We start from the raw sequence: 18,898 nt of genomic DNA on the forward strand, positions 1-18,898 counted from the left end.
CCAGCCGGACTCACGTGCACTATGTCACCCCAGAGTAAATCAGGAACTGCCACACCCCCATGGCTGGGGTGAGGCGCAGGCAGAGGATGATGGAGCTGAGGGAGGGGGCTGGCCGGACCCCCAGCACCCCCCCGGCACCCCCTGGCCAGGAGCACAGGGCCAGGACACCAGCAGTCTCGGGGCGCGGGCAGTGCTGGCCTTCTCCTGGGGCAGATCAAGGGGTGACGTGCCTGGACACAGACTCTCCTCTGAGGCATTTATTGGGGTGTCGCTGGCTGCCGCAGGGCATGGGGGCGCAGAGCAGAGGGGTGACACAAAGCCGTGGGGGGACAGGACAAGGACAGCACAGCTGGAGGAGCCGGGGAGCCCCAGGGCTGGCTCCAGGGCTGTGGAGCAGCAGCAGGGTCTTCCCAAACCCCAGCTTGGTCCTGCGTGGCCATGGGTGGCTGGATGAGGCGAGGGCTGAGCTCTGGGGACCTCCTGCACTTACGGCTTTGTTTCTGGAAGGGGAAGAGAAGTGCCGAGGGGCTGGGGAGGTGTCCGAGCCCAGCACCAGGGCTGGGGACCCACCTCTGCCTCCCCAGGCACCACTGACAAGCGGTGGGGCTGTCACTGGGGTGCCTGGTCCTCACCCCGGGGTGTCCCTGTCCCAGGACAGCCCAGCCCAGCCCAGCCCCCACCCCAGGAAACACCAATACAGACCCCACTAAGCCCAGCCTGACCCATGTGGGGGGCAAACAGGGGCTTTCCTTTGCCAGGGGGCATCTGATGCCCATTCTGGGTGATGGTCTGCCACCTCCTCTCCCCGCACAAGGGCATGGATGGATGCTGTCCTGGGGGATGGTCCGGCATGGGCTCCCCGTGCCAGAGCAGCCCCCGTGGGGCAGGACCACATGGCCGCGGTGTGGCGTGGGTCCGGCGTGGCGTGGCCAGCCCACAGCCATGGCAGGGTGGTGCCCAAGGTGGGGCCAAGCTTGGCGCATGGGGGTCCCAGCGCATTGCCCGGGACCCACAACTCACCATCGAGGATGTGAAACTCATCTGCGGAGTCGCAAAATCCTGCAAGAGAGAGAGCCCGGGGCAGTCACCCACCCTGCCTGGGCACCCGGGACCCCCCTGCCCTGCACCCCAGGGACACTGTGGGGCACAGCCCAGTCCTTGCACCTTGCATCCTTATCCCTGGGGTGGCCACAGCACGGGGACAGACCCCACACGTGGCCCTACCGTGGGTGACATGGGGCCGCAAGCTGCTCAAACCGGTGTGGATGTGCCTCCCCCTCCCCACGCCGGAGGGGCTGGACCCCAGGCCCTGCTGCCAGGCCCCTCCCGGACACAGCCCTCGCCGCGGGGGGCCCCTGCCCCCAGGGAACTGCGTGCCACCCACCGTATTGGGGGAAGTAGTAGGTCACGTCTTCGTTCAGGCCCACAGCCCTGACACGCTGCTCGAACTTCTCCGCGACAGCGTCACTGACCCGGCTGGTCCGTCCTGCGTGGGGAGGGAGACGCTGTCACCGGCCGCGAGCTCTGCCCCAAAGCCCCCTCGTGCCCCCCACGGCAAGGCTTGGGGCCAAGGGGTCTTTCAGCTCAGAGGAGCTGATTACCAGCTCCCCCCTCACCCCCCTGCAGCGTTTGGGGACAAAACTCTCCATCTGAGAGATGCTCTCCCCCGAGCCCAGCACAGGTTTCCCACCCCTCTGCCACCCCTGTCCCTCATCTGCCCCGCGTCCCCCAGCACCGACCCACCGTAGAGCTTGACAGAGATGCTCCGGCCCTTCTGGTAATAGAGGATGGCGTAGGTGCTGTAGTCTGTCTCACCCACCACCACGTCCACTTTGCTGCCATAGCCACGGCCTGGGACAGACCGAGGACAGCCCCAGTTAGTCCCAGTTAACCCTGGTTAGCCCCAGTACTGTCCAGGGGCCTCGTTTCACCATGAGCGGGGTGTACAAGGGGTGAAAATCAGGGCCAGAGCGGGTGCAGCCCCATGGGGTGCCATTCCCCACCACCATGATGGCATTTGGCACTGGGGCACTTTGAGATCCCAGAGGTGGGATACTGGGAGGGCACTGGTACCAAAGCCCCGCCGAGAGCTGGAGTGGGGGGCTCCAGCTCCACGGTCCCCGCAGCCCCCGCGCCACCCCAGCCCAGCCTCCCTTACCCTTCAGGAGGAAGCGTCCGCGGGCCTGGGTGGGGAGGTAGCGCTGACGGATTTCCCAGCACATCCCGTCCCTGTACGGGGAGAGGAGGAGGCTGCGGGCGCAGGCTGGGGAGGATCCAGCCCGGGCCCCCTCCCGCCCCGCTTGCCTGGGCACACGCGGTATCTTTTTTCTCGGGGCATCCCTGGGGAGATGCTGCAAAGAGATGTCTCAGAGCCCCATGGAGACACAGCGAGAGCCGCAGGGCCCAAAAACTCGCTGAGCCCGAGGGGTCCCTGCCCCCTCCCTGCAGCTCTGAGCCTGGCTCAGCCCCTCAGACGCACTCCGCCCCCCCCCAGGCTGGCGAGCAGCACCCATGGGTGTGCTGAAGATCCCCCTCCTCAGCTGTGCTGCCACTGGGCTGGCCCCCAAAAGCTTGCCCCTGGCTGGGTGCCCATGGGGCAACCATGTGCCAGATCAGTGCCTCAGTTTCCCCAGCCTGGTTTCCCCCCACCTTGCCCAGCCTGGGCAGCCCAAGGCTGGTGGCCGTGTGGGTGGCAGGGTGCCAGCCTGCTGTGGCCAGGGCTTTTCCCACAAAGCATCCCAGGGGAGATCCCACCCACACTTTGCTCCCAGGCAGCTCTTTCCTCCTTGGGGCCGGTGGCCAGGGCACTGGCTCTGCTCGTACCCGCCTGCAGCGTCCCTGTCCCATCCAGCATCCCCATCCCAGGGCACTGGCCCTGCTCCAACCCACCTGCAGCGTCCTTGTCCCATCCAGCGTCCCCATCCCTGGGTGCTGGCCCTGCTCCGACCTGCCTACAGCGTCCCTGTCCCATCCAGCGTCCCCGTCCCATCCAGCGTCCCCATCCCTGGGTGCTGGCCCTGCTCCGACCTGCCTGCAGCGTCCTTGTCCCATCCAGCGTCCCCATCCCAGGACGCTGGCCCTGCTCCGACCTGCCTGCAGCGTCCCCACCCCACCCAGCGTCCCTGTCCCCATCCCAGGGCACCAGCCCTGCTCCAATCTGCCTGCAGTGTCCCTGTCCCTGCCTGCGGCCCCACTGGCTGGCACCACTCACAGCTTCCTGAAGGTGCTGATGGCCAGGCTCTGCCCCTCCAGGATGGTCACCGTCACCGTGGTGGCCTCCAGCTGGTGGCTGTGCTCTGCCAGGTAGCTGCAGCGGGAGGCCACGCCGACCAGGAACCACCTCCCTGCAAGCTGCATGGCACAGGGGTGGCACTATCTGCTGGGCCACTGCCTCAAAGCGCCACCACCCTGCTACCCCGAGCACCCACCACCCTGAGCACCCTTCTTCTGTGCTGTCTCCACTCACTTGGCACCTCTGCCGCAGCCCGGCCCCTTGGCCTGCCCACGGGGCACGAGGAGCCGGCGGGTGGCACAGAGCAGGACAGACAGAAGCCTGGCATGGGGACAGGCTGGAGCAGGGGGACTGCGGGGAGGGGGCGTCCGAGGCATCCCCGCACACCGCGGGCACCCCGGGGCAGCCCTGGGTGTGTGGTGGGCGAGCACCCCGCTCCCGTGTCCGCACCCTGCAGCCCCAGCTCAACCTGTGCCCGGCGGAGGCCGTGCCCAGCGCCGCCGGGGGGGACGCGAGTGCCCAACCCCAACCCCAGAACGGCTGCACCGGCCCCGGGGCGAGGATGGAGGGGGCTGCGGGAGCCGGGATCCGGCTAGACAGCAGCCAGCCAGGACGGGGGTCCCTGCCGAGGCTTCGGCCCCCCGCCTGCCCTGTGGGGCGGCTCTGCGGGCAGCGCTGGGGGGCTGAGCTGGGACTGGGGGTGCGCCGGGGGGGCTGGGCTGGGGGAGCGGCTGGCGGGGCGGGTCTGAAGGGGGATCCCCTGGGGTCAGGCCCGGAGGGGGACACGCAGGGGGACGGGCTGCAGCCCCCCCCATCTCCCTGCGCCCCAGGCCCGCCGGGAGGGGGGGACGGCCGGGTGCCCCCGGCCCCTCACCTGGGGGAGGCTGAGCTCCTCCTGAGCCGCCACCTTCTCCAGCGGGCTCTGGGCAGGGGGCGGCCGCCGCTGCCGCCCCGGGCTCTGCCCCAGCGCCGGCGGGGCCGTGAGGAGCAGGCCGAGGAGCAGCAGGGTGCCCAGGGCCGCCATGGTGCCGGGCCGGCGGGGACCGCTCTGCCGGGAAGCGGTGGGGTCAGGTGGGCAGGGTGGCCGGGCTGGAGCCAAGCCAGGCGAGGGCCTTGGGCAGCTGCAGGCCGGGGTCAAGGCCGGGGTCAACGCTGGAGCCGGGGGTCCCCATGGGCCGGGCCGGGCCGGGTGGGTCCCGATCCCGGGCGTCGCGATCCCGGGGGTCCCCCCAGAGCCCCGGGGGTCCCGGGCGGCCCCGACCCCACGGTGGGGAGGCGGGGCCTGTTCGGGAGGGGCGTGGCCTGTGTGGAAGGGGGCGTGGCCTGACAGACGGGGCGGTGCCTGGAGGAGGCGTGGCCTGACCGGGCCGGGCGGGGCGAGGAGGGGCGGAGCGGTCGCCGTAGGTGAGCGAGCGTGCCGCGCTCGGCTAGCTGCGCCTAGGGCGCGGTGGGGAGCTCTGGGCTCGATCTCTCAGGCCTGCGGCGGAAAGCGGCGCGGTGATTGGCGGGGGGGGAGCACCACCGAGAGGGGCGGCCAGAGCGGCGGGTGCCGGCCGCAGCGGAAGCGCGGGGCGGGGAGGCCGGAAGCGCGGCGGGAGGAGGCAGGGGCAGCGGGGCGCCGGAGCCGCCGAGGTGCCGTGAGGGGCGGGGGCGTCCCGGGGCGAGGGTGCCGGTGGTGCCACTGGCCCTCGGGGCGGGTGCGGGCCCCCCGGTGCGGGGCTGCGGGCCGCCGGGCCGGGCCTCACCCCCCGTTTGCTTCCAGGCGCGGCGGCAGAATGACACGATGGACGCGGGCGGCGGCCCCCTCCTTCCCGACAGCGTCCTCTACGAGATCTTCCTCTACCTGGACCACGTAGACGTGCTCTCGGTGGGGCTGGTGTGCCAGCAGTGGCACGCCGTGGCCCGCGACGAGTTCCTCTGGAAGGAGCTCTTCTACCGCTACTACCGCGTCTCCCGGGAGGTGCCCCGGCACCCAGGTGCGCTGGCGGGGGGGAAAGGGGCTGGCGGGGCTGCCGCAGGGCTCCCGGCCGAGCGGGCAGGGCGGCGGGGCCGGCCCGGCGGCTGCTCCCTGAATGACGGCCCCGAACCCTCCCTGCCCTGAGCCCAGAGGGGAAGATCCTGCCCCCGTCTGCTGCTCTGTCCTCTGGTGTCACGGCTGACAAAGCCACTAAACCGTATCACGTTAGCAGTTCTACGTGCTTGGGTGGTGGTGTGCACCTGAAGGGTACCATCAGGTAGTTGAAAATGCTTCGATTTTCTCTTTCTCACGGAAAGGTGCTCTCAGCTCTCCCTGGGCAGGTGTTCTCTGGTAGCCACTGCACAGCTTGTCCGGGCACTGCTGCTGAGGGAGATCCCAAGGAGACGCAGTGAGTCACTGCGCTGCCACCTCACAGCCTAGTTGGATTCCATGATAATCACTGCTGGCTTTTCCTGATCAGGACCTCACAGCAAGCCTCTGCTTCAGGCTCTGTCCCTTTTTCATCTGGACTAGGAAGAGCTGCAAGTGCACATTAGCTGATCAGACCATTTCCATAAGATGTAGGCAGCAGCTGCAGCCTGGCTGTGGAGGGAGAACGCGTGTGCCTGCTGCCCGGAGAGGGAGGTGGGCGTGCAGCCTTTTAATTGTACACTGGGCAAATGGTGACCCACTTTGCAAGGGCAGGTCGGACTTGATCTTGGCCTCAGCGTGCAGTGGGAAAATGGCCCAGTAACAGTCAGCATCAACTGAGCCTGGCAGGGCCTTCCCTGGGTAGAGCTGTTGGCAGTCTCGGTGGCAGCAGTTCTCTGCTCCCTGCTGAGTATCAGGCGCTGGAAGCGGTTTGGTGCAATCTGGAAGGGTAACCCAACGCTGTCGCACCAGCTGAGACAGGCCTTGGGGACCTGCCGACAGGAGTCCTTGCTGCCAAGGTGGGTCTTCCTTGAAGGCGGAAAAGCCCGTTCCCAGCGTGCTGCAGAGGTCTGGGAGGGCTGTGCTCCATCCTCCACCCCACGGATGTGCACGGTGCTCCCAGCAGTGGCCACGGCAGAGGGAATTGGCTTTTTCCGCTCAGGTTGCAGTTGCCACAGAAGAAATGCCGAGGATCAAGCAGTAGGGAGTCTGTCTCCCTGCAGTGGGTGCACCCACTAGTGCAAAAGGGCCCTGAGAAGAGATGAGGTGTGGATGGGACAACTCAGGCTGCGTGACTTCACTTGCGCAGACCCTGGAGCTCCATGGGGTTGAGGACGTTTATCTTTAGGTTTTATCTGAGGCTCTTTGACCAGGCTTGTTCGCTTCCAGCCTCCTGGAGTTAGTTAGTAAGCTACTAGCCCTGTTCTTTAGCACTAATCGGGATTGAGCAGTCGGTGTAACTCAGTAACGTATTTGGGCACCTCCCAGGCTGCACTTCTGGAGCTGTGAAAATCCTCCACGAGGCAGCAGGAGCAGGGGATGGCTGGCAGGGCCAGGAAGGGGCTGAAGCGGGAGTTTGGGGAAATCCTCTGCCAACCTGCCTGCCCTGAGCAGCTGTGTTGTTTGGGGAATGGCATCCAGTGGGTCTTGTAAGAGAAAATGTTGGGGTTCCTTGGCCAGATGGGATCTGTCCAGACCGCTACCCAGCCGGATGGGCTGGGACCGAGAGCTTCAGAGAGGGATGTAGCCCTTTGCCTGGAGAGCAATGGCGGGATGTCCTGGCAGCAAGCTGCTCCCTGCCTGCAGGAGCAGGTGCCTCCTGGGCTGCAGCGAGTTCCAAAAAACCCTTCACTTCTGTTCAGTGTAACTAGGGAAATTGGCCCTTATCCATATACATGTATAATCCTCTTTGCTTCCTCGGGATTTGCTGTTGCAAGAAGTCTGTAGGCTGCCTTACCGGGCACTTTGTTAAAAATCCTCCTTATTTGTCTCTTTATTAGGTGTCAGTGTGACTTCTGCGAGGGTGCTCAAGGCTCTTCTACTGCCAGCTCCTCTTCTGTCCTGGCACTGCTGCATCCAGCTCCCCTTCTTCTCTCTTGTTTTCTCTACTCTTTTATCTCACAGAGGCGGTTTTTCCTGGTCTTGTACCCTTTCTGGAACCTTCTTAACTCTGTGTTAGACAAGATAAAGATAATCAGAGCAGAGCCCGGTACCCTGAGGAGCAGCTTCCCTCTCATCACATGATAGATTTGTTTGCGTTGTGCTGGAGCATGTCTGCCGTTCCGACGGCTGTTTTGTCCTGAGCAAGGCTTTTGTTAGATAGCTGACAGCTATGCCCTGGATGTTTCTTGCAGTGGCTGTACTGGTTTACAAAGTAGTGGTACGGTGTGGAGTTGTGTATTTACTGGAAGAAAACATTTTCTGTGCGTGGGAGTGGGGAAGCTACTGAGAAAAATATTAAGCCCCGCTAACGTGGCTGAAGCTGTGAGGACCTTGGCCCCAGCAGAGCTCCTGGCATTGCCAGCAGCAGGCACGACCACGCTTTGTTAAAGACTGATTCTGCGGCTTCTGTGTTTAGCTCAGGGCTGTTGCTTCCCTCCACTGACGTTCCTGTCCCGTGTCCCTGCTCGTGTGTTACAGCTGCCGTCTCCTGGTATGATGAGTTCCAGAGGCTCTACGACACCATCCCTTGCGTGGAAGTGCAGGCCCTGAAGGAGCACAATGACCAGGTTTTGCACCTCAGCTTCTCCCACTCTGGCTGTTTGTTTGCATCGTGCTCCAAAGACTGTACTGTCAAGGTAAAGTGGCAGAACACACTCTGCACAACCCTTCTGGCTTTGATTTAGCGGGGCTTAGCCACGACAGCAGCCTTCAGGAAGTCTGTGGAGAGGAGAGGTTTGACCAGGTGTCCCCGGACTTAGGCCGGTTCCTGCAGATGCCGAGTTGTTCTCAAAGCCACAGAACTAATGACTCTTGCAAACGTAGCCTCGAGGGCTGTGGCTTCCAGCTCCAGCCCGCGTGAAGGTGGCCGAGGTGCCTGCCTGGCTCTGGCTGCTTTCTAGGTGTGAATCAGTCCCCTGTTGTGCCGTGGGTCTAACAAAGAGCACAGAGATGACGATCCACTGCAGAAGTTCTGGCGTGAGGGGTTGTCTTGGGAGAAGTCTCTCTGAACATGCTGACAAATCCGCCTGTGACAGTGCCATTTGCTGTGAACACCTTCTCCACTGGCTGATGGGAAAGCAGTCCTGCATTCAGCTGCTCTCCAAAGCTGTTGGCCATTTTCTGGCAGGGGAATTGACAGGGAAATCGGGACTGGGGCGCAGTTAAATAGGGTCTTTGATATTACTTTTTTTCCTGTCCTAGTGAGTGCTGGCAGAACAGGTAAAGTGGAACCGCTCTCAGGCTTCTCCACAGCTTTCTGACTGTTTGTCTGTCTGTAGATCTGGAGCAATGAGTTGGACATATCCCTGCAGCACAGCTCCAACATGAGGCCGTACAACTGGAGCTACACACAGTTCTCCCAGTTCAACTCCGATGACTCCCTCCTCCTGGTGTCAGGTGTCTTTGTGGGGCCTCACAACTCCTCGTCAGGAGAGATTGCCGTAATCAGCATGGGTAAATACCACCCTCGTCTTTACTGGGGCTTCCTGGGAGGTGTGAAATGGTGGGTGCTGGCTTCCCTTCCTCTTCAGGTGTGCGGTGGCCTTGACCTCTGCTTGTCCTGCCTTCCACCACCTGTGCAAAGGGGTCCCAATCGTAGTTTCATAGGGTAAACCTTCCGGATAGCCTTAGCTCTGCTCAGGTCGGCATGTCATCACCTAAAGGCAGCGTGGCATGTATTTATTCTCACTTAACTTCTGTTCTAAGCGACAGTCTGGGCAAGGCAACAGTTATCTGCGTTACCCGTTGTCTTGAAGGCACCGTTTCTGACTCAAGTGGTGCTAGTCCCACCCTGAGGTCTGACGTGGCTTTCTGAAGCGCATTCATCTGGGTCTGCTTCACCTCTTCTGCTGCAGTTCCGTGAAACTTGCTGATCCCAACTCTGTTGTCTCTTGCCGTCTCTGTGCAACAGTCCCATTGTACCAAAAATCGAGGAGTGCTGCTAATTGCACAGCTGTCTTGCTCAGAAAGGCCCTGAGCCTCAGGGAGGGGAGTGAAGAAGTTCTGTACGTGTTTGGCTTCTTCTTGTCCTTGGGGTTTCTGCTTTGGGCTGCGCTCGGAGAAAGGCTGGGAGGTTAGCTTGCGCTCTCGTCTGGCTTTGCCTGGCTGCCCTTTTTTTTGTTTGTTTCCCATGTGCGTGCTCTCTCCACACATCTCTGTAGAAGAGAGAAACAATCTGTCTCCGTAGTAGCAACTGGAATTGGGCGGTGGTTGGGCAGCGTCTGCTCAGCTTGCGGTGGGGATGCTGCATCGGTGCCTCTCCCACGGAGGCTTGAATCCGCTTCTCGTGTCTTCTGCCACGGTTTCTCCAGAGCCCTTGCCGGGAGCCATCGCCTCACTCTTGTGTTTCCCCTCCCTTCCAGAGAACTTCACGCTGCTTTCCAGGGTGAGGAATAAACCCTATGATGTGTTTGGCTGCTGGCTGAATGAAACCAACCTGATATCTGGCAATCTGCATCGGATAGGGCGTATAACCTCCTGCTCCGTGCTGTGGCTGAACAACGCTTTCCAGGTGAGGTGCCTTTGTTCCGGCTCCACAGGCAGTGCAGCTTCCTGCTGGCTCCTGGGGGAGGAAAAGCTGCGGAGGAGGTGTGAGCGGGGAAGAATGGCCCAGTCCTCCTGCCCTCCCTGTTTGTCTCCTCTGACTTGCCCTCAGGATCTTGAGCTTGAGGCAACGCTTGCCTGAGGTTTCTCCGTGCTCCATGTTATGTTGCAATATTCTAATTCTACCCCCAGATTCCATTAACTCTTGCCCCATTAATTGGGATGAGGACTTGACTGCAGTGCCCTAGAGCGTGCGTTGCTCAACAGGAGAGTGGTTGAACCACAGCAGGGTTGCTGAGGTCCTTGGTAGTATGAAGCTGGGCCTGGGACAGCTGTAGTCTGGCATGTGTCTGAGCGACGGCCGTTCTCCCACTTGGCAGCTCAGTGCATTGTTCCCGGGAGCCAGAGGCAGCTCAGAGGCTGAGCTCAGCCCTCCCTGTCCTTGCTGACGTTTCTGTGGGCCAGGTGCTGTCTCTTACGCTGTGATGAGACCTGGAGATCAGTGTGTGCTGGCCTTAGGCTGCTTGTTTGCTGCTGTTTCATTCCCTGGCACTTGTGCTGCTCGGACATGTTCCTCTTCCGTGTTTTGCCTCTGTCTCAATGTCACAGCTGCACATCCTGGTGTTTTGTGGTTTTTAACATGATCGATGCTGACCCCAGGTGAAATCCTCTGGTAGCAGAGACCCTTCCCCTAACCACTTCCCTGCGCTGTGCTGACACTACAGCGTTAACCCTTCCGTCTCCAGGAGGTGAGGAAGTTGAAGTCCGGCTGCAGGCTGCCAGAGCAGTTAGGCAGGAAGAGACCTGCTTGTGTTTGGGAGCAGATAACCAGGCTGGTCCCGCTGAGGGGTACAGGCAGACTTCAGGAGCGCAAAGGTCCTCTGCTGCTTGTATGACAACGGGGTGGCACTTCACACTGCACCTATGTTTATCGCAGAGGCCTGTTCCTGAAATTCTTGTAGGGCACCGAGCAGTGACAGATAATGACCTCAGGCGGGGAAGCGGCAGCAAGGCTGCCAGGCCTCTGTGTTTCCCACTCCGCTGTTGTCTGCCTGCAGGAGCTTTTTGTCTCGGTGTGCCCACCTCCAAGATGGGAAGGAGTGCAACAAAGCTGGCCAGCCTCTTGGGCCAGTTCTCGTGGTCAGTGTTCCACGCAGCAGTGCGAAGAGAGGTCGGGGTGTGGGGGGCTGCGTGTCCACTGCGGGGGCTCGAGCTCTGGGCAGGTGGTTCTTGGTTTGAGCTGTAGGAGTGACCCTCCAGTGAGGTGGTTCCTGCTCACTTCTCCCTTCTGCTTGCAGGGCATAGAGTCCGAGAATGTGAATGTAGTGAAGAGACTCTTCAAAATCCAGAACCTGAATGCCAGCACTATCCGGACCGTGATGGTGGCTGACTGCAGCCGGTACGATTCCCCAGACCTGCTCCTGGACTACGAGGAGCAGCTAGCTGCCTCCTCCACCTCCACCTGCCCGGTCTTTGATCTTGGCAGTGACAGCGAGGAAGAGGAGGCCAAGCCCAAGCAGACTCCGGAGCCAGCAGTACAGGAATTGCCGGATGAAGGGGGTGTGACAGCAGAGGACGGGCTGCAGCAGTTCTTTGATGATATCATGGAGGGCCGAGTGAGGCCTGCCATGACCGAGACAGAGTTGGAGACAAAGGTGGCTGAGCTGTTTGTACGCAGCAGAACTAAACCGCCTGAGCTGAACCTGCTCTCCACGGACAGCAACAGCAAGACAAAATACTTAATCTTCACCACAGGATGCCTCACCTACTCCCCGCACCAGATAGGTAAGGCTGTGGTCTGAGCCCAGGGCATGGCAGCTTCCCTGGGGTGTGGGCTGCGGCTACGCTCTAAATTTGAATCTGGAAAAGACCTGGTTTATTTGCTGCCTGTTTGTGGTGAGTGAGTTCCAGTTTTGCTCAGGCCAACGGATTCTCGATACGGGAGGCTTTTGAGATGCCCCAGTCACTGAAGGGGGTTCCACCCCACAAGCGCTTGCCTGAGGGTTTTGTTGCTACCGGGTTTGACACATGGCCAAACAAGAAAGTCATGGCGAGGGCTGAGCAGAAGATCAAGAAGGAACTCCTGACTTAAGGACATCAGCCACAAGTTGCACACAAGTGGGTGGATGTGAAGGGCAGTGGTTGCCCTGATGGGCGCGTGTGGAAGGGCCCCGGCCCTATTGTCTTGCGGGGGTCAAGAGGGCATCGGGGCAAGGCTGGTTTGAGCACCTTGGGATTCACACGCGTGTTGCTCGCGCAGTGCTCCTCAGCGCTGGGAAACGGAGCCCTGCCTGCCCCAGTGCCTCGCCTGCCTCCCCCGGTGTGTGACCCCCCTGCATCGCTTGGCCTTTCAGCCGTAGCGAGACACTTGGGCACTTTTGGTATCGGAGAGCTTTCACAGTGGGTTCTTCGCTGCCTCAGCAGGTCCATGGCAAGCTGATCCCAGGCGGCTTGCTGGCGCTCAGCCCCCTTCCCCAGTGGGGCGCAAGGGGCTGTAGTTGCAGCACAAGCCAGGCAATGGCGCCGCCGGTGACCTTTTTCTGGGTTAGGACTTCCCTTGCTCATCTGCGGCTCTCTTGTCGAGGCACTGGGACTAGCAGAGTCTGAATTTATAGGAAATAAAAGCGCAGTGATGAGCAGAAGCAGGTCGTCTGGGTGCTTCTCCAAAAGCCCCTAAAGTTAGCAGAGAATTTCAGTGGAAAGGACTAGACAGATCCGTAGAAACGTGGGGAGGGAAGGAGGGCTGCTTCTAGACATGAAGACTCTTCTGTAAAGCTGGACGGTTTCAGTTCCTTTTGCTGCTCGCACAATTGCAGCCTTGCTTTCCTGCCCTTCTTACCTTCCTGTTCCTTGGTCCTGCACCAGTACAGCCCAGTAAGGCAGGGAAAGGCAGCTTCCAAAGCCGTAGGCAACTTAGAGAAGAGTCACTTGGTCTTTGCCCACCCAAGTTAGGAATGTGACCTGGACTGAGAGTAGCTCTGCTCCTGTCTGTGTCCGGGTCTGCAGACGGACGTGGTGGACCTTGGCCTGCCTGGGGACACGCGGCGGGTGGTCTGCCCTGCCTCAGCCCCCTCAGCAGCGCTGCATCCTGACCCGCCGGCCTGAGCAAACGCTGCCTCGCAGGCTGGAACCTGCAGCGCGTGAAGGCAAAGCGTGGCGCAGAGGCGGCGTCTGCCTTTGGACTCCGCCGACTTGCAGCGCAGCCTCCCAGGGCCGTGGGTTTTGGTGCCTTTGAACTCCAGTGACTCCCTGGCCGGCAGCCAGCGCCCGCGGCACAGGCTGGCTGTTCGGAGGGACGAGCCCTGGCTCAGCCCCTCTCCCAGCCATGAGTCACTGCAAAATGTTATGTTTGCCCATCGGTTTGTGTGTCAAACCGGCCTTTGTGCATCTGCTGTCTGCCCCTGAGGAACTGGTACTTGAAAGAGCTCGCCGTTGTGCTCGTCTCTCGCCAGGCTGCTGGGCTGGAGCTGCTGGTGGGAGCCGCGCTCCCGGCTGCTGGGCATGGGTGCCATCCTGCCTGATCTGCTGCACTTCTGCAGGAGTTTCCTTTGCGCTCCTGTCTCCCTTGTGCGGGTGGCAGGCTGGAGGCACGGGCAGAGCTGCCTGTTCTACTGCTTTGTGCGCGGGGAGGCCACGTAGCTGAGTTTGGAACTGGGAATGTAGCTGTGGAAATGAGGATGAAGGTGCTGGCAAGCAATGCCAGTTGGGTGGAAGAATGAAGGCCCTGGCCTGAAGGTCCTGAGCTGCCCAGGTTCAGATGCAGTGATGTCGTGAAGGGCCTTGGACTTGAGGTGCAGTGTGGTGCCGCCCCGACCTTGTTGGCGTGCAGGAAAGAGAAGGGTGTTCAGCAGCGATTCTCTCGGAGAGGCGATGGGATGGGCCATCTTCCAGCTCCTCTTGGACCCGCTGAGGATTAAGCCCGTGTGTGCCCAAGAGCTGCTGAGGCTCACAGGAGTCCTCCAGGAACTGCTGTTGATGGTTTGTGTTTGGGACTCCTGTCTAGAGCTCTAAGGAGAGAGGGCTTCACCCACAGCATGTGGGTCGGGAAGTTCGAAAGCTGTAAAGCTGTAGAGCCCAGTTTGGGTTTAAACCCCTGTTCTTAGAGCTTTCTGGGGCTGACCCCCCCCCCCATGCTTGATGGTGGCAAGGGAAAGCCCTGCCACAGCCAGTGCATCTGCTGGGCCTTCTCCAGGCTGGGTATTGCAGGAAATGGGCCCAGCCCAAGGATTCATCCCGGAGAAAAACCTTTCTGCAACCGCAGTGCCTCAGGGGCCAGCGCAGCTTCCTTGTGCTCCGGCGCAGGCTGCGGGCTGGGCTCGGGGTGAGGTGCGGCTGCAGCAGCCGGGTTGGCAGCTGGGCATCTCCCTGGCTGGGGGAGAACGTGCCAGCGTGTCCCTTACGGGCAGCGTCCTGGCCAAAAGCACCGCTTGCGAGAGCTGGAAGGAGCCCGTCAGGGACAGCAGCCCTGTCGTGGTCCTCAGCCAGCGGAGCCAGTTCTTCTTTCTCAGCAGCACAAAGGGAAGCCCCTTCTTGAAGCCTGGGGACTTCCACCAGCCCCGCTGTCTGCTGGCAGCAGCCTGCAGAACCGCCTGATTCTGCTTTCTGTCCCCAAGGGATTAAAAGGATCCTGCCCCATCAGATGACGACCGCCGGGCCGGTGCTGGGGGAGGAGAGGCGCTCGGATGAGTTCTTTGACTCACTGGATCACGTCATCGACATCCATGGGCACATCATCGGGATGGGCCTCTCCCCTGACCACAGGTGAGCGCGGCGGGGCGGCAGTGCTGGCCTCGGACACCGCGGGGGGTGGGCGGCGGCTGCTTAGGGGCTTTGGGGGAGAACCGGAGAAGAAATGACTGCAGTGGATGGAGCAGGCTGTCTGCATAGGCCGCTCGGCTTGTTCACATCCCCTTTATGCCCTAGTGCTGATGCCACGTGTCACCACCTGAGCACTTTCCCACACCTGCTTTGTCCCTTCCCGGGGCAGGGGGGTTGGAATAGCTGATCTTTAAGGTCCCTTCCAACTCTATCACCATTCTATGATTCCGTCTCGGCAGGAATGCTTTCCTCCTGCTGTGCTCCTGAGCCTGGTTCAGGACAGGATCAGGCAAGGACCGTTGTAAGAGCTCTTGGTGGAGCTGCTCACCTTAATCTGTCTTGTCCCTGAGGCAGATGGATAGGCCACTGTCCTTAAAGTTGGTTTTAACGGGATTAGAGAGGCTTTACCTCACCCCTAGGGCCTGCTGTCCCAGCTGTGGTGGCCCATTCCTTTCCAAACAGGGTAAGAAGTGGTTCAGGAGCGTGTCCCTGTGCTTCAGCCTGGGTTTCAGTGAGCAGAGCTGCAGGTTGTTAAGGAGCAGAGGAACGGCTCGGTCCCTGCCCTGCCCGGCTGCGCGGCGCAGTCACAGCTGGGGCTCTGTGAGCTTTGTCGCACGTGGCGAGGTGCAGCGTAACTCTCTGCTCCCTGCCCCAAGGTACCTGTACGTGAACAGCCGTGCCTGGCCTCGGGACTGCGTCATCTCCGACCCCATGCAGCCGCCCCCCATCGCCGAGGAGATCGATCTCCACGTCTTCGACCTGAAGACAATGAAGGAGGTGAAAAGAGCCCTCCGGGCTCATCGGGCGTACACGCCCAACGAGGAGTGCTTCTTCATCTTCCTGGATGTCAGCAGGGACTTCGTGGCGAGGTGTGGGGCGATGGCGGGGGAGAGGGGGGACAGGGTCCTGACCCCGTGCCCAGGAGGCCCCTGGGGCCGGCCCTGCGGGGTGGCTTGTGCAAGCAGGGCTGGTCCGGCTGCTGGAAACTCCCGTGTGTTGTGAGCAGAGCAGGAAACGGGAGGTTTGGAAAGAGCAGAGGGACTGAATCAGAGGCGTCTGCTAAAGGCCGTGCACCCTGCTCCTGTTGTGAAATCAGCGAGGAAAGGGGAAATTTGGGGCTGTGGCGCGTTTGGGGTGGCAGATGCCCTTCTCGAGGGGCTGCGGGCAGCAGGTGCCACGGAGTGAGCTGAAGGGGCTCTTCAGACAGCCCCGAGGGAGCCGGCCTGCCCAGGCTGAAGCTCCTGGGTGACAGGGCTGCAGATGGAGCCTGGGGCACCCTGCGCAGAAAGAAGGGGGTTGGGAGCAGCAGGTTGTCGAGGCTGCTGGGGTGACGTCCTGACCGCTGTCTTGTCTGCCGCAGTGGGGCAGAGGATCGCCATGGCTACATCTGGGACCGGCACTATAACATCTGCCTGGCCAAACTGCAGCATGACAACGTGGTCAACTCGGTGGCGTTCAGCCCGGTGGAGCAGGAGCTGCTCCTGACAGCCAGCGATGACACCACCATCAAGGTGTGGCGCTCCCCTCGCGCCGTGCGCATCCAGCAGGCCAGGAAACCCCGGCCCAGGAAACTGCTCTTCTCCTGGCTCATGAACCAGAAAAGCTGAACCCAGGTACACCCGCTCCTGCAGCTTCTCACTGCAGCCACCTCCTCTGGAGCTTGCAGAGCTTTGTGCCCTGCACAACAGAGACGAGCTCTGGGCACACGAATCCCATCTGCTGAGTCAGGAGAGACCCCGGCAGCGGGAACTGCTTCCTCCTTGGAGCATCCGCTTCAAAGACAGAGTGTAAGAGCCGAGGGCCCGTTCCTGGGCCTGGTGGGCAGCAGCCCGAGCTGGTCACTGCAGGGTAGGCACCCCACAGCTTCTCACGAACGCTGCACCTTGGTCACAGCTCTCTGGGTGAGCGTTGGTCTCTGAGAACAGACTGAGACGCGTCTCCAGCGTTTGTACTGGGTGAGCCTGGGCCGTGGCCGACCTCGCCGGGAGCTGCCGGCTGCAGAGCACTTGGCAGAAGCGGCGGTACAGTGCTGTGCTGCCTTACTGCAGGACTCTTTTAATATAGTAGTTTTATTAATGTTTGTTTGTCCCAAACCTCCACAGGCAACTCATCTGGCTGCTGGGTAACGCCGAGTGCCTCCTCCCACACGGCACCTTGGCCCCGGGGGGCAGCGGGGACGGGAGGGCAGCGGGGGAGGCAGGGCTGGTGGCCTCGCTGGCATCTCATGTGGCCCCCGGGGACGCAGCCAGTCCCCTGTCGATGCCTTCTGTTAGAACTACTACGTGCTGACCAAGGTTTCCAAACTTGAGAGCAGGAAGGGCTGGTGGTAACGCGGTGCTGGCTTTTCCTCCGTCTTCCTCTCCAAAGCAGCACTTAAATAAGCTATGGCATCGGTAACCTATTTATTCTAGGGGCTGTGCTGTCCCCTCCCGAGGGGGTGGCCGTGAGGGTGGCTGGTGGGTCTCGTGGTCACCTCCCTCCCACGCTACTCAAGTTGTGGCACTTTAGGCTCTCTTGGTACGTTCTCTGTGAATAGGTGCAGGCACCCAAGGGTGGCTGCAGGTATTCACCCAGAGGTGCCGGGGGGGACGCAGCCCTCCTCTGCCTGAAGTGACAGTTGAATAAGCTTCCTTCCACCTGGAATGACTTGCTGGGGGTTTGGTGGCCGGCTTCTCCGGGGACCCCTCCAAGGATGGAGCTGGCTCACTTTGAAGCGATGACGAACGCGGTGGTGTTTACTCTGTATGTCCCTGACGCTTTTCTCCCCCTAGCAGCTACCCAACCGTAAGAGTCTAAAATTAAGCTCCTAACCTTGACCTGGCCCAGATGGCCGGGGCTGGCGCTAGCCCCAGGAGCTGCAGTTGTTCCTGGGAGGGGGGGCTCTGGGCTGTGTCTGGAAAGGAGCCGGGTCCCAGGCAGGGGCTGGGGGAGGCGGTTCGGGCTCCCCTGGGAGCACCGGGGGCAGTTGTCTGTGCCACTCAGGGCCTCGGGTTGCAAATACTAGACTTAACGGAGGCAGCAGATACTGTCTCGATACGCACTGATGGCTTTAACAGCTCCTCTGGCCCTTGGCAGCAGGTTTGTACCCCGGGTCTGCTCTGCCCCAGCAGGTGCCTGTGGCTTTATCCAAAACCCCTGTACTCAGGTTTTCTGTCAGCGTAGGACTTCCAGAAACACGGGAGCCCTTCAGGGCTGTGTGCGCACACGGGATCCCCATCCAGCTCTGTCCAGTCACACAGCAAAGGAACAGCCTCTACCTTCTTCCCTCCCCCCCCAAGATTGTGAAATCTGTTCTCCTTGGCTCGGTGTAGTAGTGAGCAAGGCACTGAGGGTTTATGTTTGTACCGAGTTTTGCTCTTCACTATGGCATTGAATAAATATTCTGCTAAAGCATCTCTGCAATGCGAGTTTGTTTTTCTGAGTGCTGCTGTTCTACTGAAGCCAGACGTGTCAAACTGCTGCGCCTGCGTCCCTGGGGGGCTCCAGAGGTAGGCGACTCCCTTGGAGTATCTGCCCTGGGCTGTGCCAGCAGCGAGCTCTAAAACAGGAGGAGAGAGGCAGAGAATTGCCCCAATCTTCATTGCCCTTGGGGAGGACAGGACAGCCCCGTGCACGGGGAGCGGCAGCTCCTGGCAGCCCGGGGGAAAGCTCTTCTCTGCCAAGCGCCACGGGCTCCAGGACAGGCCGGGGTCTGGAGCATCCTGGCTTCTCGCTGTCGGCGCTGTGGTTTCTGAGCCCTAACGGACACTGCAAGCGCTGGGGCTGGCCCTGTGGCGCTGGTAGCAATTCCTGGTAGCATCAGTGTCCCCTTAGAGCCTCTTGCCGTCGTCCTTGGTGCATCGTGGGGCCGCTGCACCTGCGTGAAGTGGGTCTGGCTGCTCCCAGGAGGGGACAGGCCCCTTGGGGTACCCTCCTATTCGTCTTCTGCAGCCACGCGCCGCTCCCCAGCCCCTCGGCTGGTGCTGCGGCTCTGGGCGGGCAGGACGGGGCTTCCTGCAAGGACGGTGGGAGCAGCGCGGGCACTTGGCTCCCAGCAACCGCTAAGAAAAACCCGCCTGTCCTACAGCAACTCCACAGCTGCTTTATTATTCAGCACCAGGGTGTAATGGGTTACATTTGCCTTCGCAGTTGTTCCGCAGCTTCCCCTCTGCCGGTGAAGCTGCCCCGTGCCTGCTCCCACCAGTCCTGTGCCCCCCGGCACCGGTGAAGCTCCGGCAGCCAGGCTGGGGCTGCATCACCCCCCGCCCCAGGAGCTC

General features: G+C 61.4%; 2 protein-coding genes across 3 annotated transcripts; one reads left to right on the forward strand and one right to left on the reverse strand.

Moving 5' to 3' along the window:
* Positions 1-242: 242 nt before the first annotated feature.
* C8G (complement C8 gamma chain) lies at positions 243-4,514 on the reverse strand. Its single transcript, XM_074609011.1, has 7 exons — positions 4,107-4,514; positions 3,212-3,351; positions 2,159-2,229; positions 1,744-1,851; positions 1,385-1,486; positions 1,021-1,059; positions 243-500 (listed from the first exon to the last, which is right to left on the reverse strand). Exons 1-7 carry the CDS (start codon positions 4,254-4,256, stop codon positions 487-489), a joined length of 624 nt encoding a protein of 207 aa, XP_074465112.1. The 5' UTR covers positions 4,257-4,514; the 3' UTR covers positions 243-486.
* Positions 4,515-4,722: 208 nt separating this feature from the next.
* On the forward strand, positions 4,723-18,035 carry FBXW5 (F-box and WD repeat domain containing 5). 2 transcript variants are annotated; one of them, XM_074609003.1, is made up of 10 exons: positions 4,747-4,864; positions 4,995-5,208; positions 7,761-7,918; positions 8,561-8,735; positions 9,644-9,792; positions 11,123-11,223; positions 11,311-11,609; positions 14,438-14,585; positions 15,299-15,511; positions 16,003-18,035. In XM_074609003.1, the coding sequence occupies exons 2-10, from the start codon at positions 5,016-5,018 to the stop codon at positions 16,247-16,249; spliced, it is 1,683 nt and encodes a 560-aa protein (XP_074465104.1). In that variant the 5' UTR covers positions 4,747-4,864; positions 4,995-5,015; the 3' UTR covers positions 16,250-18,035. The 2 variants fall into 2 exon arrangements, with proteins under 2 accessions (XP_074465105.1, XP_074465104.1); XM_074609004.1 differs by having other exon boundaries at positions 4,723-4,864; positions 11,123-11,609.
* The last annotated feature ends 863 nt before the right edge of the window (positions 18,036-18,898 follow it).

Source organism: Larus michahellis, chromosome 15 (genome assembly GCF_964199755.1).
Source record: "Larus michahellis chromosome 15, bLarMic1.1, whole genome shotgun sequence".
In the NCBI taxonomy this organism is placed as follows: domain Eukaryota; kingdom Metazoa; phylum Chordata; class Aves; order Charadriiformes; family Laridae; genus Larus; species Larus michahellis.

Bases quoted from the DNA above. Each gene is read 5' to 3' on its own strand.
- FBXW5 (XM_074609004.1), top strand. From the start codon at position 5,016: ATGGACGCGGGCGGCGGCCCCCTCCTTCCCGACAGCGTCCTCTACGAG. The intron at 9,793-11,122 runs GTGAGGTGCCTT...TTCTGCTTGCAG, and splicing joins GGCTGAACAACGCTTTCCAG to GGCATAGAGTCCGAGAATGT. The intron at 15,512-16,002 runs GTGTGGGGCGAT...TGTCTGCCGCAG, and splicing joins AGCAGGGACTTCGTGGCGAG to TGGGGCAGAGGATCGCCATG.
- C8G (XM_074609011.1), bottom strand. From the start codon at position 4,256: ATGGCGGCCCTGGGCACCCTGCTGCTCCTCGGCCTGCTCCTCACGGCC. The intron at 2,230-3,211 runs GTGAGTGGTGCC...CTCCCCGTACAG, and splicing joins ATCAGCACCTTCAGGAAGCT to GGACGGGATGTGCTGGGAAA. The intron at 1,487-1,743 runs GTGGGTCGGTGC...CTCCCCACGCAG, and splicing joins CATCTCTGTCAAGCTCTACG to GACGGACCAGCCGGGTCAGT.